We start from the raw sequence: 25,585 nt of genomic DNA on the forward strand, positions 1-25,585 counted from the left end.
ATCATATTTTCTATTCCGCTATTTAATCAAAAACCTTTGGGGATCAGTTAAATTGGGGGATAGTCTGTGTCGGTACGTGTGAGAGAGATCCACCTTTCCAAGTTGTTGGGGTTCATCTCATACTTCTGAAGGTTTGAGGGTGCTGCCTGTTCCATACCCCCCCTACTCCTCATCTAGCCTTTTAGGGGTACAAACAATAGTAATTGGGGCCTAGTGTGGTTGTGTACGTGCGAGATACATACACTTTTTTTGATCATATTTCCTATTCCGCTATTCAATAAAAACCTTTGAGGATCAATTGAATTGCGGGATAGTCTGTGTCGGTACGTGTGAGAGAGATCCACCTTTCCAAGTTGTTGGGGTTCATCTCATACTTCTGAAGGTTTGAGGGTGCTGCCTGTTCCATACTCCCCCTACTCCTAGCCTTTTAGGGGTACAAACAATAGTAATTGGGGCCTAGTGTGGTTGTGTACGTGTGATATACATACACTTTTTTGGGATCATATTTTCTATTCCGCTATTTAATCAAAAACCTTTGGGGATCAGTTAAATTGGGGGATAGTCTGTGTTGGTACGTGTGAGAGAGATCCACCTTTCCAAGTTGTTGGGGTTCATCTCATACTTCTGAAGGTTTGAGGGTGCTGCCTGTTCCATACCCCCCCTACTCCTCATCTAGCCTTTTAGGGGTACAAACAATAGTAATTGGGGCCTAGTGTGGTTGTGTACGTGCGAGATACATACACTTTTTTTGATCATATTTCCTATTCCGCTATTCAATAAAAACCTTTGAGGATCAATTGAATTGCGGGATAGTCTGTGTCGGTACGTGTGAGAGAGATCCACCTTTCCAAGTTGTTGGGGTTCATCTCATACTTCTGAAGGTTTGAGGGTGCTGCCTGTTCCATACTCCCCCTACTCCTCATCTAGCCTTTTAGGGGTACAAACAATAGTAATTGGGGCCTAGTGTGGTTGTGTACGTGTGATATACATACACTTTTTTTGGATCATATTTTCTATTCCGCTATTTAATCAAAAACCTTTGGGGATCAGTTAAATTGGGGGATAGTCTGTGTTGGTACGTGTGAGAGAGATCCACCTTTCCAAGTTGTTGGGGTTCATCTCATACTTCTGAAGGTTTGAGGGTGCTGCCTGTTCCATACTCCCCCTACTCCTCATCTAGCCTTTTAGGGGTACAAACAATAGTAATTGGGGCCCAGTGTGGTTGTGTACGTGTGATATACATACACTTTTTTGGGATCATATTTTCTATTCCGCTATTTAATCAAAAACCTTTGGGGATCAGTTAAATTGGGGGATAGTCTGTGTCGGTACGTGTGAGAGAGATCCACCTTTCCAAGTTGTTGGGGTTCATCTCATACTTCTGAAGGTTTGAGGGTGCTGCCTGTTCCATACCCCCCCTACTCCTCATCTAGCCTTTTAGGGGTACAAACAATAGTAATTGGGGCCTAGTGTGGTTGTGTACGTGTGATATACATACACTTTTTTTGGATCATATTTTCTATTCCGCTATTTAATCAAAAACCTTTGGGGATCAGTTAAATTGGGGGATAGTCTGTGTCGGTACGTGTGAGAGAGATCCACCTTTCCAAGTTGTTGGGGTTCATCTCATACTTCTGAAGGTTTGAGGGTGCTGCCTGTTCCATACCCCCCCTACTCCTCATCTAGCCTTTTAGGGGTACAAACAATAGTAATTGGGGCCTAGTGTGGTTGTGTACGTGCGAGATACATACACTTTTTTTGATCATATTTCCTATTCCGCTATTCAATAAAAACCTTTGAGGATCAATTGAATTGCGGGATAGTCTGTGTCGGTACGTGTGAGAGAGATCCACCTTTCCAAGTTGTTGGGGTTCATCTCATACTTCTGAAGGTTTGAGGGTGCTGCCTGTTCCATACCCCCCCTACTCCTCATCTAGCCTTTTAGGGGTACAAACAATAGTAATTGGGGCCTAGTGTGGTTGTGTACGTGTGATATACATACACTTTTTTTGGATCATATTTTCTATTCCGCTATTTAATCAAAAACCTTTGGGGATCAGTTAAATTGGGGGATAGTCTGTGTCGGTACGTGTGAGAGAGATCCACCTTTCCAAGTTGTTGGGGTTCATCTCATACTTCTGAAGGTTTGAGGGTGCTGCCTGTTCCATACCCCCCCTACTCCTCATCTAGCCTTTTAGGGGTACAAACAATAGTAATTGGGGCCTAGTGTGGTTGTGTACGTGCGAGATACATACACTTTTTTTGATCATATTTCCTATTCCGCTATTCAATAAAAACCTTTGAGGATCAATTGAATTGCGGGATAGTCTGTGTCGGTACGTGTGAGAGAGATCCACCTTTCCAAGTTGTTGGGGTTCATCTCATACTTCTGAAGGTTTGAGGGTGCTGCCTGTTCCATACTCCCCCTACTCCTCATCTAGCCTTTTAGGGGTACAAACAATAGTAATTGGGGCCCAGTGTGGTTGTGTACGTGTGATATACATACACTTTTTTTGGATCATATTTTCTATTCCGCTATTTAATTTAACTGGGCCTCCATGCGAGACCTGTGTGCCTTGTTGCGCTGTTTTGAGTACTCCACCAACATGGCCAGTGGCAATGACGCCGTTCTCAGCTTAACTATCCCACTTCCATGCCTCCTTGAAAAAACAATTCGGGCGATGATGGAAGAGGATGTGGCACAGGATGAGGAGGAGGAGGAGGATGAAGAGGTAACATTTCCAAGGCTTTCAGGGCAGTCATTCGCAAGGGGCTCCGAGGGTGGGTTCCTGCACACGCAAACGCCAGGGACGCAATTGTCCAGCAGGGGCACAGTTCTGGAGGATGAGGAGGATGAGGAGGAGGAGGAGCTGGAGGAGGAGATGGAACCATGTTCACAGCAGGGTGGCACCCAGGCCAGCTCATGGCCATCACTGGTGCGTGGCTGGGGGGATACAGAGGACACGGACGATACACCTCCCACAGAGGACAGCCTTTCGTTGCCTCTGGGCAGCCTGGCACACATGAGCGATTACATGCTGCAGTGTCTCCACAACGACCGCCGAGTTGCCCACATTCTAACTTGTGCTGATTACTGGGTGGCCACGCTGCTGGATCCCCGTTACAAGGACAACGTACCGTCCTTAATTCACTCACTGGAGCGCGATCGCAAGATGCGCGAGTACAAGCGCACGCTGGTAGACGCCATGCTGCTGGCATTCCCATCTGACAGCGGGGCCACAGTGGAAGCACAAGGCAGAGGAGGAGGAGGAGGAGGTCGCCAACGCAACCAGGGCACCGCCAGCACCTCAGAAGGCAGGGTTAGCATGGCCGAAATGTGGAAAAGCTTTGTCAGCACGCCACAACAAACAGCAGCACCAGCAGCTCAGATGGAACGTCTTAGCAGGAGGCAGCATTTTACCAACATGGTGGAGCAGTGTGTGTGCACACGCCTACATGTAGTGAATGACGGGTCTGCCCCCTTCAACTTCTGGGTCTCCAAATTGGGCACATGGCTTGAGCTTGCCCTTTACGCCTTGGAGGTGCTGGCGTGCCCTGCAGCCAGTGTATTATCTGAACGGGTATTTAGCACGGCTGGGGGCGTTATAACAGACAAGCGCAGCCGCCTGTCCAGAGACAATGTGGACAAGCTCACGTTCATTAAAATGAACCAGGCATGGATCCCACGGGACTTTTCCGTACCTTATGCAGAATAGCAATGGATACCGACCTTACCCACCCATTGTTCCATTTTTGCTCTTTCTCACTCTTTTGGGGTGTACCCTCATTTAAAATTTTTGAAAAGAAGCAGTGTTGGCTACCTCGTCCTCCTCCTCAGGGCCAGATTAATGTAGGGGCTATTGGAGCTGCAGCTCCAGGCCCCTACCTTTTATATAGGCCCCGGGTTGGCCATATTCACTGTTACCGCTCTTCTGTCACTTGTAAACACAGAAGTCTGGCTTCTATGCTCGCTTCCCCAGGCAGCACCCTCAGAACCTCCCCACACAGCGTGAAGGCCGGACAAGGAGGGACAGTTGGCGATGCATGGATGTGTTTATGGGCTTCAGAGACAGCATCCCATGTTGAATTAGGCATGCATGGCTGCACCCTTTCTCCTCTGGGTGCATGGCAAGGCACGGCCCTTAAGGCCCTTCAAAATCCTCAGCACCAAGCCCATGATGCTGTTAATCCGGCCCTGGTCCTCCTCCACCGCCGCTTCCACCTACACCGCCCATAGGTGTGCGCAGCCTATTGCATTAAGGTGTGCACCCCAAAGTTGAAATACACATGCATGTGTTTGCCAGCAGGGAGAGTAATGTATCGGGGCCATGTACCTGTAGGCAAGGAGAAATAGAGCAGAGCAGGTCCCAGGGAGATCTTTCCCATCTCCTCACTGGCAATGCTATGTGCCCTAGGTGATTAGGGTGTGCCCAGGCACACCCAGCACACCCTGTGCGCACGCCTATGTCACCGCTAGGCTTGTGACGGTATCAGATTTTCATGCTGCGATTAATTGATTAAGGTTTTGCCACGGTATACGGTATTATCACGGTATTCTATTATTAAATTTAAATTATTAAATTTCCACCTCACTTCAATTTCATTGCTGAATTTAGGGGCTTTGGTTCACTTATGCACATTATTATATAGTCAGTCAGTACAGACTCTGTGAACCAGGCCTAAAATAGGTCATCAAGCAGTGTCTGGCCTAACTGGTGATAACTGGTTCTGGCGCTCGGCTCCGATCCGATGGCCTGGTCATTAAGAGGGCAAATCCTTGTGGTCAAGAAGTGGTTAAACCTGAAGGAGGTGTTGTTTATAAATTACTTTACTATTGCTTTAGGCCTGGTTCACATGTATGCGGGTTGGTGGTTCACATTTGCACAGGCATAGCAGCCCATTGATTTGAATGGGCTGCTATGCCCTCATTTTCCGCAGAAAAAAGGTGCATGCAGCATTTTTTTAAAATTCAGTGGCCTTGAAATCCATCCTGCTTTTGCACCATGCGACTAACCTGCAGTTCCTGCTCTGGCAAGCTTTCTGCATTTTTTGTATACGTGGGCACGGCATTTAAAAATAAACAGTTTGCGTGTGCAGCAACGGCAGGTAAGTCGCATGGTGCAAAAGAAGGATGGATTTCATGGCCACTGCATTTTTTTAAATTCTGCATGCACCTTTTTTCAGCTGAAAACGCAGGCATAGCAGCTCAAGCCCATTCACATCAATGGGCTGCTATGCCTGTGCAAATGTGGGCCCCCAACCCGCATACATGTGAACCAGGCCTAAAGCAATAGTAAAGTCATTAATTGGTTAAACCTGCAGGAGGACCGGTGTTTTTATCTATTAATGACTTTACTATTGCTTTAGGCCTGGTTCACATGTATGCGGGTTGGGGGCCCACATTTGCACAGGCATAGCAGCCCATTGATGTGAATGGGCTTGAGCTGCTATGCCTGCGTTTTCAGCTGAAAAAAGGTGCATGCAGAATTTAAAAAAATGCAGTGGCCATGAAATCCATCCTTCTTTTGCACCATGCGACTTACCTGCCGTTGCTGCACACGCAAACTGTTTATTTTTAAATGCCGTGCCCACGTATACAAAAAATGCAGAAAGCTTGCCAGAGCAGGAACTGCAGGTTAGTCGCATGGTGCAAAAGCAGGATGGATTTCAAGGCCACTGAATTTAAAAAAAATGCTGCATGCACCTTTTTTCTGCGGAAAATGAGGGCATAGCAGCCCGTTCAAATCAATGGGCTGCTATGCCTGTGCAAATGTGGGCCGCCAACCCGCATACATGTGAACCGCCAACCCGCATACATGTGAACCACCAACCCGCATACATGTGAACCAGGCCTAAAGCAATAGTAAAGTCATTAATAGATAAAAACACCGGTCCTCCTGCAGGTTTAACCACTTCTGGATCGCAAGGATTTGCCCCTTTAAAGACCAGGCCATCGGATCAGAGCGCCAGGACCAGTCATCACCAGGTAGGCCAGACACTGCTTGATGGCTATATAATAATGTAATGTGGGCTGCTAGGCGTGTGTGTGTGTATATATATATTTATTAGAGCTGCACGATTCTGGCCAAAATGAGAATCACGATTTTTTAGCTTGGAATAAAGATCACGATTCTCTCACGATTCTCTGTGTAACAAAAAAAAAAAAAAATTGGGATAACTTTACTGTTACGTTTTTTTTTTTTTTTTTATTCATTAAAGTCTAATCATTGCGTTTGAAAGACTGCTGCGCAAATACAGTGTGACATAAAATATTACAACAATCGCCATTTTATTCTGTAGGGTCTCTGCTAAAAAAATATATAAAATGTTTGGGGGTTCTAAGTACTTTTCTAGCAAAAAAAAAACTGATTTTAACTTGCAAACAGCAAGTGTCAGAAAAAGATCCAGTCTTTAAGAGGTTAAACTTCCTTTCTCCCTGGCAGAGGGAAGGAAAAGATACAAATGTAATCATTTTTGTTTATAGTTAGGAGACTTAATGCTGAAAGGTGTTAGCTGAGTGAGTGAATGAGTCATCCAGCTCACTGAAATGTATCAATTCACAAGTCAGGCAGACTTGACAGAGAAACTCGGTATTTTAAAAATGCCACAATAACAATACCGTGGCTATGCAATACCGCGATATATCGAATTACCGAAAACCGGCATATGTCTAGTCACCGCCACATCCACCACCACCTCAACCTCCCTCCTACTCCATATGGGCCTCGTCCTTCAGAGATGAAGAAGAACATTGTTTTATTTTTCTGTTTTTTTTTGTTGTTTTAAGTTATTTCCCTATCCACATTTGTTTGCAGAGCACTTGCCATGCTCTTAATTACGTTTTGCTGCCATTTGCAGCACTCTAGCCCTTTCCTTTGGTGTTTTAGAGCCATTTTAGTGCCTTAAAGTTCGGGTCCCCATTGACTTCAATGGGGTTCGGTGTCCAGGAAAAGTTCGGTAAAAGTCCGGGACACGGACCCGGACTTTTTTTTAAAGTTCGGCCGAACCCGTCGAACACGGACATCTAGGTGTTCGCTCAACCCTACAACTAACAGTGCTAATAGTAATGATTGAATATATGCAAATTCTTTGAATGGATCCATAACCGGATTACACAAACTTGTTATCACATAATTCAATTATATCAAACTTCTGTTATAATGACCAAATAGAAATGTGCTCAGAAGTTTGAAACATACAGTAGGGTCTATTTAACAATGTTTTTACTCAAACATTACTCAACTTTCACCTTTCAAGATTTCACCCATTTTCTAATAGAAGTTTGCTCAAATTCTGCATATTTGTTCCAGTCAGAGACCCATAAAGCACCAAAATCATTGGACCAGAATGACATCCCATCTACAGCCAAAGTATTTCTCCAAGGACAGTTTTCTTTTTTAATAAAAAAAGGCTTCAGTGTAAAAATGTATCTTTTTTTTTATTTTCAGACAGTGAAATTTGCCATAAATGTCCCGATGAAGAGTGGCCGGACAAGAAAAAAATTACATGTATTCCCAAGATGCACGAGTTTCTGTCATATGAAAATGATGAGCTGGTTTTAGTTTTATCATCAGTAGCCGTATTCCTTTGTGTCATAACTTTAGCTGTGTTTCAAAGTCTCATTTGTTATTGGGATACACCCATTGTGAAAGCCAATAACCGGACTGTGAGCTTCATCCTCCTGACCTCCATCTTGCTGAGCTTCCTCTGTGTCTTCTTGTTCCTCGGACGTCCTGTGGATATAACCTGCATACTGAGACAAAGTTTATTTGGAATCTTCTTCTCCATCGCTGTCTCTTCTGTTCTGGCCAAGACTATCATGGTCTACATTGCCTTTAAAGCCTCCAAACCCGGCAGCTACTGGAGGAAGTGGGTGGGAGTTAAAGCAGCTAATGTTGTAGTTCTGACTTGTTCCTCTGTCCAAGTTTTGATCTGTGTTATTTGGTTGTCATTGTCCCCTCCCTACCAAGAGTATGACATGCACTCCTATCCTGGGAAGATCCTCATTCAGTGTAATGAAGGGTCAGTTATGGGGTTCTACTCTATGTTGGGTTATTTGGGGATTCTGGCAGCTGTGAGTTTTGTTCTGGCTTTCATGGTGAGGACATTACCGGACAGTTTTAATGAGGCCAAGTACATCACCTTCAGCATGCTGGTGTTCTGCAGTGTCTGGATTGCCATGATCCCGGCCTATCTGAGCACCAGAGGGAAATACATGGTGGCTGTGGAGATATTCGCCATACTGACCTCCAGTGCTGGAATATTGGGTTTTATATTTTTTCCAAAAGTCTATGTTCTGATGGTTAAACCCTATCTCAACTCCAGACATCATGTTCTGCAGACCAGCAGTTAATATAAAATATATGTTAACAATATTTAGTAAAATATAGTAAAGTTTGATTGTTGGGTAAAACATGTAATTTGTCTTTAATGTGACAGAACCATTTATAGAGAGCTGAGTGCACCTCACATCATTAAAATCACAATAATAAAATATAAATCGAGGCCAATTAAGTGATAAAGGGCATAGAAATAGATGGTAAGGACAATAAGTTGTCTGTATTTGCAGATGATATTATGCTCTATGTATCTAACCCAAGACAAACGCTGCCTACTATCCTAATGGAACAAAAAAAAAAATATGGCGAGATTTCAAATTTAAAGGATAATGTAAAAAAGTCTGAAATATTTACCATCCCCATTCCCCAGGGGGGGGGGGGGGGTTAGGGCTCTTAGACCTATGTACTTATTAGAATGGAAACACAGAGGCTTGAAATAGTTGGGTATAAAATTCTCTACCCAATAATTCCACAAAAATCTTTTAATTGATCCTCTTTAAACATCTACAGATGGGTAAAAATATGGGTGTCTTATCCTCTAAAACCGCTGAATATCTTTTTGTGGAAAAACCTATGGTGCGGGTCTTCCATCATCTCCCCAAGATTCATAAGGTAGAGTGTCCTTTGCAGGGACGACCTATTGTAGCTGGAATTGGCTCCTTATTGGAGCGTTTGGGAGAATGGGTATATCAACACCTTTGGTCCAAAGACTGCCTGGTTACATTAGGGACACCAGTACAGTTCTATCCCATATCACATTGGTTAAACCGGTGTCAACCTATGTATGGGCCACTTTGGATGTTAGGGCGTTCTATTCTTTGATCCCCCACAGCGCTGGACTACAGACAATTCAGTATCACCTTTGGCATTACAGCTCTTATCCTCTAGAATTACAGGAGTTCATTCTATTGAGTGTTGAGTTCTTATTAACTCATAATTATTTTTTTTGATGATGTATACCAGGGGTCCTCAAACTTTTTAAACAGGGGGCCAGTTCACGGTCCCTCAGACACTGTTGGGGGCCAGACTATAGTTTGAAAAAAAATATGAACGAATTCCAATGCGCATATTTTATTTGTAGTGCACAAAAAAACAGGAAAAACAATACAATATTTATTGTTTTTTTATATATATATATATATATATATATATATATATATATATATATACCATGACCACAGCGTGCCCCCTTTCAATGCAGAGTGACCACAGTGTGCCCCCTTTCAATGCAGAGTGACCACAGCGTGCCCCTTTTCAATGCCAGAGTGACCACAGTGTGCCCCCTTTCAATGCCAGAGTGACCACAGCGTGCCCCCTTTAATGCCAGAGTGACCACAGTGTGCCCCCTTTCAATGCAAACTGACCACAGCGTGCCCCCTTTCAATGCAGACCTTCCACAGCGTACCCCCTTTCAATGCCAGACTGACCACAGCGTGCCCCCTTTTAAGGCCAGAGTGACCACAGCGTGCCCCCTTTCAATGCCGAGTGACCATAGCATGCCCCCTTTCAATGCCAGAGTGACCACAGCGTGCCCCCTTTCAATGCCAGACTAACCACAGTGTGCCCCCATTCAATGCCAGACTGACCACAGCGTGCCCCCTTTCAATGCAAAGTGACCAACGCACAGAGACCAGTGCACTTACCTGCAGCGGAGGCGTCTCCTTGAGTCCTCCCACCTCCTCCTCGGCCCATGGCATGGGTTTGCCTTTCGGCCAATCAGGAAGCAGGTCTCGGACCTGCTTCCTGATTGGCCAGGAGGAGGATCCATGTGACAATAGCGAATTTTCATTCGCTATTGTCACACAAATGGGTGGGCTAGGGTGAAGTGCTCTGCGCCCCGGGTCCACCCTTTTTTGAAACATATGAGCTTCAGTGACTGACAGGCAGTCAGCCCTGTGCCGATCCCGGCCGGCGGGACGGGTTCAGGACCCTGGCGGGCCGCATGCGGGCCGTAGCTTGAGGACCCCTGATGTATACTATGTCCATTGTTGTGGGGCATCGATGGGTGCCAGATTTTCACCATCAATGGTGAACCTCTACATGGGCTGGTGGGAGGAAAGGTTTTTGTTCTCCCCCAGTAATTGTTTTGCTAGACAGATTGTTTGGTATGGTCGCTACATTGACGACCTCCTGATGGTGTGGGATGGGGACACTGTAGAATTGCATGAATTCTGTGAGTATCTTAACCACTTGCCGACCGCCGCACGACTATATACGGCGGCGGTCAGCCCCTCCTGGGCAAAGTGAAGTAGGGGTACATCACTCGCCCACGAGCCTCTAGGGGGCGCGGGAATTTTCCCTGACATTCCCGCGCGAGTGACCGGCGGCTCCGATTTCTGCCGGGCACTCGCGATCTCCCGCTGGCGAGGGAGAAAGGCAGGCGCTAATGTAAACACACCCATCTGTCATTCTCCCTTAGATCATGACAGAGGCTATGCGATCCTGCTATGTAGGATCGTATTTCTCTGTTATGATCTAACAAGCCACACCCCTTGACAGATAGAATCACACCCCTAGGGACACACTCAACCTCTTGATCACTAATAAAGTTAACCCCTTCCCTGCCAATGTCATTTTTACAGTAACAGTGCATATTTACAGCACTGATTACTGTAGTAATGTCACTGGTACCCCCGAAAGTGTCAAAAATGTCAGTCAAGGGTCAGATCTGTCCTCCGCAATGTCGCAGTCCCGCAAAAAAAAACGCAGATCGCCGCCATTACTAGTTAAAAAAAAAACCAATAAAAATGACATAAATCTTTCCCGTAGTTAGTAAACGCAAAAACTTTTGCGCAAACCAATCAAAATACGCTTATTGCGATTTTTTTTTTTACCAAAAATATGTAGCAGAAAACAAATTGGCCTAAAATGTTAAAAAAAATTAGATTTTTACTTTTTTTTTTTTGAGAATTTCATATAAAAAAAATGTGAAAAATATTGTTATTTTTTCAAAATTTTCGCTCTTTTTTTGTTTATAGCGCAAAAAATAAAAAGGTGATCAAATACCACCAAAAGAAAGCTCTATTTGTGTGAAAAAAGGACATCAATTTCATTTGGGTACAACATCGCACGACCGCACAATTGTTCGTTAAAGTCACGCAGTGCCGAATCGCAAAATAGGGCCTGGTCTTTGAGCAGTCAAATTTTCCGGGGGTTAAGTGGTTAAAGACAGGCAGCTAAATCTATATTTTTCAATTGAACAGAACAATTCTAGTATTAACTTGCTTGACATCACACTGCAGAGCGATTCTACCACAGGCAGCGTTTCAACATGTACTTACAGAAAATCATGCTCTGGCAATACAACATTGTTTGCAGATAGTTGTCATCCATCCCACACCATCAATGCCATCTCTTATGGGGAATTTATTCAAGCTAGACGTAATTGTTCAACAGACAAAGCCTTTAACCACTTCTGGACCGGAAGACTTTCCCCTTAATGACCAGGCCATATTTTGCAATTTGGCTCTGCGTTACTTCAACAGACAATTGCGTGGTCATGCAACGCTGTACCTAAATATAATTTTTTTCCCCCAGAAATAGAGCTTTCTTTTGGTGGTATTTGATCACCTGGTTTTTTTTTACTAGTCATGGCGGCGATCTGCATTTTTTTGCGGGACTGCAACATTGCAGGGGACATATCGGACCCCTGACTGACATTTTTGACACTTTTGGGGGGACCAGTGACATTACTACAGTAATCAGTGCTATAAATATGCACTGTTACTGTAATAATACCACTGGCAAGGAAGGGGTAACAGTGTGGGTGATCAAGGGGTTAAATGTGAGCCTAGGGGCGTGTGTCTAACTGTGGGGGGCGTGGCTTGTGGAATGACCATAGAGACCTGTGATCCTATATAGAAGGATCACAGGGGCTCTGTGATCATTCCAGGGAGAAGAACGGTCAGATGTGTTTACAACAGCCGACCGTTCTTTTCTCTCAATGGGGAGCGATCGCAGGTGTCAGGCGGCAATCGGAGCCGCCTGCCCGCTGCATCGGCTTGCCCCCTAGCTGCAGGTGCAAGACCGATGTAGCCCTACGTCGATTTGCCTGGGAGAGCCACACTGCCGCAGTATATATTCCTTAAGCGGTCGGCAACCGGTTAAACAGGAATGTAGAGTTATTCATCATTGCCTATAAAAGAGAGGGTGTAGCATTTCCCAATATACATTAAGGACTAGAAAGAGCTCTGATGAAGAATAGAGAGGAACTGCTAGCAGACACGTTCATGAATAGAAAAGGCAATAGAGGTAAACACCATACTGTACTATCAGAAACAATGTAACGGGCCAACCCATTACCTTTGTAACTACATTTTCTCAAGAATATTATCAAATAACTAAAATTAAAAAAAGGAATTTGCCTTTATTATACACAGACAAAGGTTTAAATTGGGTATCGCAAGCAGGCTGGCGCTTTTACAAGTCAAAGAGCACCCACATTAGGAAATGCTTTAACACCTAATATTTTCTCATCCAAACAATTCCAGCCCGCCTGGCTGGCATACCCTGGGAACTATTCTTGTAATATTAAGACTTGTAGGTACTGTCATTTGAATGTGCCGGGCAAAAACGTTTGTAGCCAGGGCTACGGGTGAGGAGTTTACCATACAACAATATGTAAACTATGGCACAAATTTTGTAATTTATCTGAGTAATTGTATATCATGCAATCTACAGTATGTGGGCTGCACCACGTGTCCCTTGAGAGCCTGAATAGGGGAACACTACTGTGACACAAGTTATTTAAATGTTAAAAATACTTCCGTAGCAACACGCCACTTTAGGGAACGCCATCAGTGTGATCTTTCCTCATTTTATTTTAGAGGAATAGAACGGCTGTCTCACTCACCTAGAGGAGGCGTTAGGGAGAGAAGGTTACTGGGAAGAGAGGCATGGTGGGCTTTAAGTGCCAGTTCACACTGCCGCGGCTACGGCGATTGCATGTAATGTCGGAGCGCACTGCTCCTTCATTACATGCGATCGGCTGTGCGGTGCGAGTTTAGCCATACACTTTGTATGGCTAAATTCGCACCGCACCCGCAGCAAAGACGCACAGGACCCTTTTTTGCAGCCACATCAGGATCGGATCGCACAGTGGTTCACACTTGTGCGATCCGATCCTGTGCGACTGTACAGATCGCATTGCGATATGCGATCAAACTGGGGGTGTCGTTAAGATTTCATTGACACCCCCAGCGTATCGCATATGGCAGTGTGAACTGCCGGGGTGCGTTTGGGATGCGGGAACAGGCTGCGAATTTGCAACCTTCCCACAACGCATCAGTGTGAACCGGGCCTTAGACTCAATTCTAGATTGCCTCAGGGGTTGAACCTGAGATTGGAATCTAGATCTGCACCTACAATAAATTGTCTCTCTCCAGCATCTCTCCTCTCTCCTGGTCTCTTTATAACTTTTTAATCACTCTCACTAATTTTTTATTGTTTAATTTTTCTCTATGTATACTATTATTGTGTAGTTTATGAACATTAGTGGCACACACATGGGACTCCCTAGTATATACTATATTTGATTTTGCCTTTCATCAATTGTCTACAACCAATTAGGAGAATTTAAAGGTGAAGCCTGTGATATGTAGAGCCTCTATATATTTCAAAGTTTTGTGTCTAAATGTAGTTATGATTAAGGCCTTACAGGCTGAAACCTGTCAACTGATCTTATCAGCAGTTGTGTACTGTGGTTTTTGAATAAAGGTGAATATTTTTTAAGAGCTACTACTGGTGTGCGGATCATCTTTCTATGTATAAAATTGTCTCCCTTAGTGAAGGATGTGTATAATTATATACCTCTTTTGAACAGAATTAACCACTTGCCGACCGCCGCAGTACTATTTACTGCGGCGGTCAACCCCGGCCAGGCAGAGTGATGTAGTACTATGTCGCTCGCCTGTCACGGGCATGTGAGCCAATAGCGGGCGGGCGCGCGCCCGCCCAGGTTCGTTTACTAACAAGCCAGTGCGAGTGACCGGCGGACCCGATGTCCGCTGGTCACTCACGAACGCTCCGGTGAAGGGAGAAAGTCAGGCGGCTAATGTAAACAAGCCGCCTGTCATTCTCCCTGATGTAAAAATGGAGATCAGATGGTTCTACTATGTAGAACCATTGATCTCTGTTTTTACAATAGTAGCCATGTCCCTACACAGTAGAAAGCACACCCTTAGGACACACTTAACCCCTCCCTCTCCAATAAAGTTAACCCCTTCCCTGCCAGTGTCATTTTTGCAGTAACAGTGCATATGTATAGCACTGATTACTGCAGTAATGTCACTGGTAACCCCAAAAGTGTCAAAAATGTCAGCCAAGGGTCCGATCTGTCCGCCGCAATGTCGCAGTACCGCAAAAAAATCGCAGATCGCCGCCATTACTCATTTAAAAAAAAATGACAAAAATCTTTCCCTTTGTTAGTAAACGCGATAACTTTTGCGCAAACCAATCAAAATAGGCTTTTTGCTAATTTTTTTACCAAACATATGTAGCATAAAACAATTTGTCCGAAAATGTTAAAAAATTTTGATTTTTACATTTTTTTGGGGGGGAATTTCATATAAAAAAATGTGAAAAATATTGTTATTTTTGCAAAATTGACGCTCTTTTTTTGTTTATAGCGCATGATCAAAAAATCACACAGTTGATCAAATACCACCAAAAGAAAGCTCTGTTTGTGGGAAAAAAAGGACGTCAAATTAGTTTAGGTACAGCATTGCACGTCCACACAATTGTAAGTTAAAGTCACGCAGTGCCAAATCGCAAAAAAAACCCTGGTCGGAATGGGGGTAAAATCTTGCGGGGCTTAAGTGGTTAAACAGGATTTGAATGGTTATGCTACCAGTAGGCTATCTTGGATGGTGCGATGGGGATTAACATGATTAAAAAATGGTGACTCTCCTGATGCCTCTCTATGTATTCCAGACTCTTCTGATAAATTATTATTAACCACTTCCAGTCTGCCTGCCGCAGTTTTACGTCTGTATTTTGACTCTAAATACCGGTGTTATGGCAGCAGATAGATTCCATAACCCCAGTATTTTCTTACTCAGCCGGAGGTCCTCTTTCACATAAAAGTGGTCCCAGTGGCAGATTTGCTGCGAGTTCACTTTTATGAGTGGCGGGAGGGGGGGGGGCACCCCGGTCAATTTTTATCTTGTAAACTTATCTTGTAAAAGTGTCAGAAAAAGGCCTGGTCCTTAAGTGGTTAAATTATTAAATGTAAAAAAACCTTTTTGCGCTATTCCTGTGTACAAACCATCTATTACTCAACTCTATATAATATAGGAAGCAGCTAGTACCACTATGCATCCAACTATCTGTACAAAATGCAATAAATATATATAGTCACAATAAAGTTCATTCAAATTATAGTGCATAAATAAATATCTGAAAACAGTGTAAACATCATCTATATATATTAAATTTACATGGGTCCATCTTTTCTTTTTTTTTTTTTTCCTTTTTTTACAATAAAACTTTTATTGAATTTAAGAAAATAACATATACAGTAGTATGGATAAATTCACATAAACAGCATAAGTAACACACTTCCGATAACAGTAGGCATATCACAAACGATAAAGGTAAAGCTTCTTGAGATATAATCAAGAGAAGGGAGATAAAAAGAACTGTAGGGAATGGTGATGGGAGAGTTGATGGAATAATATACAGTTATGCAAGACTATGGGTGTAAAAGTGTATTTACGCTTCATAAAAGGTCTGGAGATTTCTGCAGATTTTATTTCCTTTTATTGATCTAAGGATAGAGGAGTAGAAGTACTGTTGACTAGAGTCTGCCCCACTCAACCCTGGTGTGGGGGGGAGACCCAACGTCAACATATGTGGGTGCTAAGAACAAAATGATAAGTATTATTCAGATTTGTTAGTTAGGCAATATCATTCTTGGTCCTGGACATGTATTGATCCGTAGTTCAGAAATGTATCCAGTATGCCCAAGTCTGGTAAAATTTGGTGGGGGTATCTCTAGCTATATGTATAAGTTCCTCCATGTCCGCTATTTTGTTTATCTTGTGGAACCATTCAGATATGGAGGGAGTATGGCGGGAGCCCCAGTGAATAGGAATACACAGTTTGGCTGCATTGATCATGTGTAATGCAAGGGTTTTGCGGTATTCAGAAATTGATGTAGGTGAAAGATGTAGTAGGAATTGTGCTGGTGTGTACTCCAATGAGAGAGTAGAGGCTTGTGATCTCATTTTGTGGACCTGAGACCAAAAAGTTTAGATGCGTGGGCAGGACCACAGGATGTGCAGAAGCGACCCTGATTCCTGGGAACATCTCCAGCATCGGTCAGGTATGTCAGGGTTAAATTTGTGAAGCAATGTAGGTGTTGTGTACCATCGGGTCAAGTTTTTATAACTATTTTCCTGAATCGCCACGTCAATGGACCCTTTGTGGGCTATGGTGAAAATACACTCCCAGTCCTTTTCTGACAAGTCCATTTGTAGGTCGTTGTCCCATATGTGGCATGCCTTCCCCGTTTCCGGAAAGGTGTTTGTGAAGAACGCGTCTTGTAACATGGATATTACATGTCTTTGGGGAGTGAGTTGGGAGCACAGCGTTTCAAATGGTGTAAGTTGGCGGGAAAGTGATCCGGAGCGGTCAGTAACTTTAGGAAGAGTCTTGTTTGCAGGTAGAGCCAAAACGGGAAAGATTTATCTTTTATGCGTGAGGAAATGGAGTTCAGGTCTCTGGGTATCCCATCTGAGAAGAAATGTTCAGCTAGGATTTTGTTATGTGGCCAATTGTGCTCGATGTGAGGTATTGCTATTCCTGGAGGAAAGCTGGATTATTTGTGATGGGCGTTAGGGGCCCTGGATTAGAAGAGAGATCAAGTTTCGAGCAGACTGACCTGAAAGTGCTGAGTGTAGGGCCAATTAAAGGATGAGCCTTAGATAATGGTGGTAAGTGACCATAAAGGAGCCAAGGTGTGGCAGCTAGATCAAGAGAGCTAAATGAGCCTTTAAGGGAGACCCAGTCTTTGAGTGTAGCGTGGACTGACCAGTCCACGATTCTGGTCAAGTGACACGCCCAATAGTAGTTTCGCAGGCCGGGTATGCCAATGCTACCTTTTTGTTGGGGTCTTGTCAGCTGATCAGAACTAATCCTTGGTCTTTTCCTATTCCATATAATTTGTATGCACATAGACCGAAACTTCGTAAAGAACGTCAGGGGAATTGCTATGGGGACCGCCTGAAGATTATATAAAATCATTGAAAGGACATTCTTTTTTTTTTTTTGTGGACAGACGCACTCTTTTGTCCGTCACAAAACCTCCAGCAGCACTGAACGTCTGTTCGGAAAACACGCTGGAAGCAGGACAGGCCAGTAGCTTCATTGCAAATTGAGCAAGCTCTGGCCAGTGGTCCATCCTCAAGACACAGTAAGCCAGTGAATGCGCAGCTGGAAAGGTCTCCAAGTCTGCTCTTGTGCCTAGATAATCATGCACCATATGATGGAGACGCTGGTGATGGTTGCTTCAACCTAACAGCCCTGGGTGCTGCTGAGGACAAAATAACTGTTTAAAGGCCTCGGTCAGCCAGCTGCATTCTAAATTCGCTTCTCCTTTGGCTGAAGGATGCCTCCCGAACACGTCCACAGAATGTTGACCTCCCAGTGTCTGGAAAGGCAGTACACACATTTTTTTTCAAGGCCTCCTCAAGATGTTTCATCCTCTGCTCCCTCTGCGAAGGCAGGATGAGCTCTGCAACTTTACCCTTGTAAAGTGGATCAAGAAGGGTTGCCAACCAGTAATTATCCCTCTCCTTGATAGCACGGATCCTTGGGTCCTTTCACAGGCGACCCGAACATTGGCTGTTCGGGGTTCGGTCGAATTCCGAACTTTTTGGGCTAAAAGTTCGGAATTTGGCAACCAGAACCAACCAAAATGCAATGGGACAGGAAATGGGCTTTAAAAGCCCATGATTGGACCAGAACCATCAGTAAAAGCCAATTGAGGGGGCAGGAGAATGCTAGGAATGTGATTGGAGTGACTAGGGGATCCAGAGGCCAATCATTAGTGAATACACCCCCCAGTATATAAGACAGCCCCGCCAAATTCCTAGCATTGTAATACAGGGACATGGAAGAGAGTGGAAGCAGTTCTGTTACTTCTGCTTCAAAAGTGTCATTTAGCAATTATTAGTGTCAGGAAAGGGATATCTAGTGTAGTTAGGGTGCTTTTTTCCACTTTAGTTAGAATCAAAAATCTAGTTTCTGTAGGGAAAGTGTTAAGTTCCAGGGTGACCGTAGTGTAGGGTGAACTGACTCTGTAATGCCAGGGTGACCAAACTCATCCATGTCAGGGTTACCGTAATGTAGTGTAGGGTGAACTGACTCTGACTGCTATGGCAGGGTGACCAAACCCTTCCATGTCAGGGTGACCGCAATAGAAACAAGTTTGTTTCTGTTAGGTCACTTATAGAACCGGATAGTGGCTTCTCGCCTGTCAGCCTGCTTTTTTCTGCAGGCGTTTATAGGGCTTTTTTGAGGACATGTTTGGAGTCAGACATGACATCTGAACTTGTGTGTAGGGGTATATACACACACACACACACACACATGTATGTATAAATACACATACATTGTATATAGGTGTGAAAGTAGCAGAACACTATGCTTGAGCTAATTAAATAATTAAGACCCATATGGTTCCGCTCCTATCACACCTATATATGTGTAACTGTATAAATACATATAAGTATGTGTGTATATATACCCCTATACAAAAGTTCAGATGTTTTGCCTGCCTCCAAAGACCCCAAAAAAATGCCCAAAAAAATGCTAGCGCCAAAACAAAAAAAAAACGCCCAGGTGTGTTATTGCAGGCTTTTTTTTTGGGCATTTTTTGGGGTCTTTGGAGGCAGGCATGACATATGAACTTCTGTATAGGGTATACATACACACCTACACATATATAGGTGAGCCGGGACGATGCATGCATCGCTAGCACCAAAAAAAAACGCCCAGGTGTGTTGTTGCAGGCATTTTTTTGGGGTCTTTGGAGGCAGGCATAACATCTGAACTTGTGCATAGGGGTATATATACACACATACTTATATGTATTTATACACTTACACATATATAGGTGTGATAGGAGCGGAGCCATATGGGTGTTCATTATTTCATTAGCGCAAGCATAGATTTCTGCTACTTTCACACCTATATATATGTAGGTGTATATATACATATAAGTATGTGTGTATATATACCCCTACACAGAAGTTCAGATGTTATGCCTGCCTCCAAAGACGCCAAAAAAATGCCCAAAAAAACGCTAGCACCAAAAAAAAAAAAACGCCCAGGTGTGTTGTTGCAGGCATTTTTTTCTGGGGTCTTTTGAGGCAGGCATAACATCTGAACTTGTGCATAGGGGTATATATACACACATACGTATTTATACAGTTACACATATATAGGTGTGATAGGAGAGAAGCCATATGGGTGTTAATTTTTTCATTAGCGCAAGCATAGGTTTATGCTACTTTCACACCTATATATGTGTATGTATATATACATACATGTTTGTGTGTATATATACCCCTACACAGAAGTTCTGATGTTATGCCTGCCTCCAAAGAACCCCAAAAAATGCCCAAAAAAACGCCTGCTGCAAACCGGCAAGGTGTGAAAATAGCGGAGCCATGTCCTTGTTCTATATTAACTCTAATACAAACAAACTTTTTTTTTTCTGGTTCTGGACATGCTACAGAGCTGAAACTTCACAGGTACACTTTTTAGACCCCCAGACACTAAATCCAAAGACATTTTTTTATTTTTTTTTTATTTTTTTCAATAATTGGCTCTCTATTAAAAATGACAATTTTTAAGAACTTTTTTGTGTGATTAATAGTCTCTGGGGCATGACCCAGAACCCTAGGCACTTTTTAGGGGCATTTATTGGGTTTTAGGGCTTCAAAATGGTGTTTTTTGATTACCGAAGTTCGGGTCCCATTGATTTCAATGGGGTTCTGAAATCCGGGCCGAACTTTCGGGAAGTTCGGGTGTTCTGGTCGAACCGAACTTTTCAAAAGTTCGATCATCCCTAAATGTAAGTTGGAGGAGGCATGAGCTTCTGAGTCCTCTGCGTCACTAAAAATGACATTGTCAGCAGGAGCAACCTCTCCCCAACCACGTACAACTCCTGTGGTTTCTGGGGAATCAAAACCATCCCTTGAAGACTGCTGTATGCTATCCTCTTCCTCTACATCCATGCTGCCGAAATACTCATCCTCCTCCTCCTCTTCCTCCTGTGTGTTTTGTGGCCCTGCAGGAATGATATCTGGATAAAGGGGGCCATGTGAGGAAAGGCCCCTGTTCTGCCTCAAGTGCCCTGTCCATGATTCCACGCAGCAAGTGCTCCAGCAGGTAGACTAGCGGGATAGTGTCACTGATGCATGCATCGTCCCGGCTCACCATCTAAGTGGCCTCCTCAAATGGTGATAGGACGATGCATGCATCCTTAATCAAAAGCCACTGGCGTGGCGAAAAAAAGCCAAGCTCCCCTGACCCTGTCCTTGTGCCATACTCACACAGGTACTGATTGATAGCCCTCTGCTGCGTGTGCAGCCACTGCAGCATTGCCAACGTTAAGTTCCACCTGGTGGCCATGTCACAAATGAGGCAATGGGTGGGCAGGTTGAATTCCCCTTGAATGTCAGATAAACGAGCACTGGCATTGAAAGAACGGCAGAAGTGGCCACAGACTTTCCTGGCCTGCCTCAGGAGATCTTGGAAGCCCGGGTATCTGCTCAAGAAATGCTGCACCACCAGATTCAAAACATGTGCCAAGCATGGAACATGTGTCAAGTGTCCCTGTCAGAGGGCGGAGAGAAGGTTGTTGCCATTATCGCATACAACAATTCCTGGCTTAAGCTATCATGGCGTCAACCATCTCTGAGCCTGCCCCTGCAGAGCTTACAGAAACTCTGCACCGGTGTGACTCCTATCCCCTAGACAGACCAACTGAAGCACAGCATGGCATCTTTTAGCCTGACTGCTTGCGTAGCCCCTTGAACTCTTACGGAGCACTGCTGCTACAGAGGACAATTGAGCAGAAGAGGTCATGGAGGAGGAGGTGGTGGAGTAGCCAGATGTGGCAGAACCAGCATCAGCTTTTTGGAGGCGTGGTAGCAAAACAAGCTGCAACACCAAACCCTGTCCTGCATCCTTCCCAGCGGCCAGCAGAGTTACCCAGTGTGCCGTGAAAGAAATGTAACGTCCCTGTCCATGCCTACTGGACCAAGAGTCAGTAGTAATGTGCACCTTCCTGCTTTCCGCTATGTCAAACGAGGCAAAAACACTACCTTCCACATGACGGTAAAGAGCCGGAATGGCCTTACGCAAAGATAAATGCCTTTTTGTAACCTGCTACTGTGGTGCAGCACATTCCACAAGGTTTTTGAGAAGACATGAGGTATAGTAGGGTTAGAAATCCCAGATGAGGAGCAAGGTGCAGTATGCTTGTTTTGATCTTGTGGCTCTTTCAAGTGCTGTTGCCAATTGACTGCATGGCAGGTCATCAAATGTCTTGTCAAGCATGTGGTGCCCAAGCGGCTGGTGTTCTGGCCACGCTTGATCCGCTTCAGGCAGATGTTACAAACAGCAACACTGTGGTCTACTGCACATGTGCTGAAAAAAGCCCACACTAATTAACTTTTGGAAGTCTGCTGGGAGTTTGCAGCACCCTGCACATTGCACCTGTGGAGCTCTGTGCTGTGATGCAATAGGTTGGCTACTCCTATGGCGGCCCCTAAAGGACATTCTGCCTTGTTGGAGTTGTTCCTCCTCCTCCCCTCACTTTCCTCCTCTGTTCTGTCAGGCACCCAAGTACAGTCAGTGACCTCATCATCCCCTCCCTCCTCGTCACTGGAGCAAACTTGGCAGTATGCTGCAGCTGTGGCAACATGACTGCTAGTTTCTCGTCTGCCATTATCACCCCCTTTCTCTCTAGGCTCATGTTATTCCCTTCATCAACCTGGGAACCAACACCACAGCTTTCACATTCCTGCCCATCCTCCAGCAGCATGTCACTGACAGTATGATCAAATAGTTCAGGTGACTCCTCTGTGCATGATAGTGGGGCGACAGAAGGAGTAGTTGTGGAGAAGGAGCCTGTGGAACGGGCCACTTTGGCAGCTGCGGTGGAAGGCAAACTAGTATGAGCCTGGGTGTCAGTGGACGAGGATGATGAGGACGGCTGCACCACCAGATTCAGAACATGAAACATGTGTCAAGTGTCCCTGTCGGAGGGCGGAGAGAAGGTCGGTGCCATCATCGCATACGACCATTCCTGGTTCTAGCTGTCGTGGTGTCAACCATCTCTTAGCCTGCCCTTGCAGAGCTGACAGAATCTCTGCACCTGTGTGACTCCTATCCCCTAGACAGACCAACTGAAGCACAGCATGGCATCTTTTAGCCTGACTGCTTGCGTAGTCCCTTGAACGCTTAGGGAGCACTGCTACTGCAGAGGAGAATTGTGCAGAAGAGGACATGGAGGAAGAGGAGGAGGAGGTGATGATGGAGTAGCCATATTTGGCAGAACCAGCACCAGCTTTTGGAGGCGTGGTGGCAAAACAAGCTGCAAGACCAAACCCTGTCCTGCATCCTTCCCAGCTGCCAGCAGAGTTACCCAGTTAGCCGTGAAAGAAATGTAACGTCCCTGTCCATGCCTGCTGGACCAAGAGTCAGCAGTAATGTGCACCTTCCTGCTGACCGCTTTGTCCAGCGAGGACTTCTACGGTTCAAATATTGGGGTAGTGAAATCTGCCTGCTCCTCAAATCAAGTAGTGGGGTACTGCTAGCAGATTGGGTGCAACTCTCTGTGCCACTCATTGCTATGCCATCATTCCTCTCAATGCTGGTATTTGAGAAGGCATGAGGTATAGTAGGATTGGAGATCACAGATGAGGAGCAAGGTGATGTATGCTTGTTTTGATCTGGTGCCTCTTTCAGGTGCTGTTGCCAATGGACTGCATGGCAGGAAGTCATATGCCTTGTCAAGCATGTCGTGCCCAAGCCGTTGGTGTTCTGGCACCACTTGATCCGCTTTAGACAGATGCTGCAAACAGCAGAGCTGCGGTCTACTGCACAGGTGCTGAAAAAAGCCCACACTAATTAACTTTTTGGAATCCACGGGGATTTTGCAGCACCCTGCCCCTGTGGAGCTCTGTGCTGTGACGCAATAGGTTGGCTACTGCTAGGCCGGCCCATGGAGCACATCCTGCCCCGTTGCAGTTGTGCATCCTCCTCATCCTCCCCCTCCTCCTCCTCCTCCTCTATCCTGTCAGGCACCCAAGTACGGTATGTGACCTCATCATTCCCTCCCTCCTCGTCCCTTTAGTAAACTTGGCAATATTCTTCAGCAGTGGCAACATGACTGCTGGTCTCTTGTCCGTCGTTGTCACCCCCTCTCTCTAGGCTCATGTTATTCCCTTCATAAACCTGAGAAACAACATCACAGCTTTCAATTTCTGCACATCCCCCAGGAGCATGTCACTGACACTATGATCAAATAGTTCACGTGAGTCCTCCTTGCATGATGGTGGGGCAACTGAAGGAGTAGCTGTGGAGAAGGAGCCTGTGGAACGGGCTGCTTTGGCAGCTGCGGTGGAAGAAAAAATACTGGGATTGTGGGTGTCAGAGGAAGAGGAGGATGAGGATGGTTTATTGATCCACTCCACCAACTCTTCCACATCTTGTGGATGAATAGCACGGGCAGCACCGGAAATAAAGGACGGACTTGCCCTGCCTGTAGAGGATGCAGTATGTCGATTGTGACCACCACTTTTCACAATCGACACAGAGGCTACTTTCCCTCTTTTCGTGGCCTGTGAGCGTCGGCCTCTTCTTGTCTGCCTTTCGGACATTATGTTGATACAGATCAATATAGGGTATACGCAACTGACCAATAGATACTGAATGACCAAATATGATGTAATTGATAGCCCTATAGATGAGCTGTGGTGGTTATAGATGTACGCAACTGACCGATTATCAATACTCTCACTGATATCTGATGTAATCTATAATCCTATAGATGAATGATCTGTGATCCCTATAGATAAATCCACAACTGAGCAAAGGTCACTGTGGCTGATATCTGTAGTGATCTCTATTCACACAGGTATGTGACCCCTATAGATAAATCCACAACTGAGCAAAGGTTACTATGGCTGGTATCTGTAGTGATCTTTATTCCCACAGCTATGTGACCCCCTATAGAAAAAAACACAACTGAGCGCAAAAGATACTGTGGCTGATATCTGTAGTGATCTCTATTCACACAGGTATGTGACCCCTATAGATAAATCCACAACTGAGTAAAGGTTACTGTGGCTGATATCTGCAGTGATGTCTATTTCCACAGCTATGTGTCTCCTATAGAAAAATCCACAACTGAGCACAAAGGTTACTGTGGCTGATATCTGCAGTGATGTCTATTCCCACAGCTATGTGACCCCTATAGAAAAAAACACAACTAAGTGCAAAGGTTACTGTGGCTGTTATCTTTAGTGATCTCTATTCCCACAGGTATGTGACCCCTATAGATAAATCCACAACTGAGCAAAGTTTACTGCTGCTGATATCTGTAGGGATCTCTATTCACACAGCTATGTGACCCCCATAGATAAATCCACAACTGAGCACAAAGGTTACTGTGGCTGATATCTGCAGTGATGTCTATTCCCATAGCTATGTGACCCCTATAGATAAATCCACAACTGAGCACAAAGGTTACTGTGGCTGATATCTGCAGTGATGTCTATTTTCACAGCTATGTGACCCCTATAGATAAATTTACAACAGGGCAAAGGTTACTGTGGCTGATATCTGCAGTGATCTCTATTCACACAGCTATGTGACCCCTATAGATAAATCCACAACTGAGCAAAGGTTACTGTGGCTGATATCTGCAGTGATGTCTATTCCCATATAAAGATTTTAGAATGTTGCAGAAACTGACCCATGAACAATACTGGTACTGGTATCTGATGTAAAGAAATCAATCTATCCCTACCTCACACAGGAACCTTGGCCCTCCCTACACTGTCTGATATGATGTAAAGAAATCAATCTATCCTTACCTCACACAGGAACCTAGGCCCTCCCTACACTGCTACAAATGTCTCTCTGCACTGTCTGACTCCAAAAAAACAACTACTCTCTCACTGCCTGAATTGCGTGCCTGACCCTGTCTGATCGCCGCACAATCACAC

At 44.8% G+C, this 25,585-nt stretch overlaps 2 protein-coding genes across 2 annotated transcripts in view; one reads left to right on the forward strand and one right to left on the reverse strand.

The window, feature by feature from the left end:
* Positions 1–8,353, forward strand: part of LOC309568971 (vomeronasal type-2 receptor 26-like) — a gene marked incomplete at both ends in the record, with an annotated part of 54,586 nt that extends 46,233 nt beyond the window's left edge. The window contains one exon of the mRNA XM_082274735.1: positions 7,449–8,353. Coding sequence (XP_082130861.1) covers positions 7,449–8,353 — 905 coding nt within the window. The remainder of the gene's footprint in view (positions 1–7,448) is intronic.
* Positions 1–25,585, reverse strand: part of LOC309551481 (vomeronasal type-2 receptor 26-like) — a gene marked incomplete at both ends in the record, with an annotated part of 1,345,010 nt that overhangs the window by 498,613 nt on the left and 820,812 nt on the right. The gene's annotated exons all lie outside the window — the stretch shown is intronic.

Source organism: Pelophylax lessonae (genome assembly GCF_965119305.1).
Source record: "Pelophylax lessonae genome assembly, chromosome: 1".
Taxonomy (NCBI): Eukaryota; Metazoa; Chordata; class Amphibia; order Anura; family Ranidae; genus Pelophylax; species Pelophylax lessonae.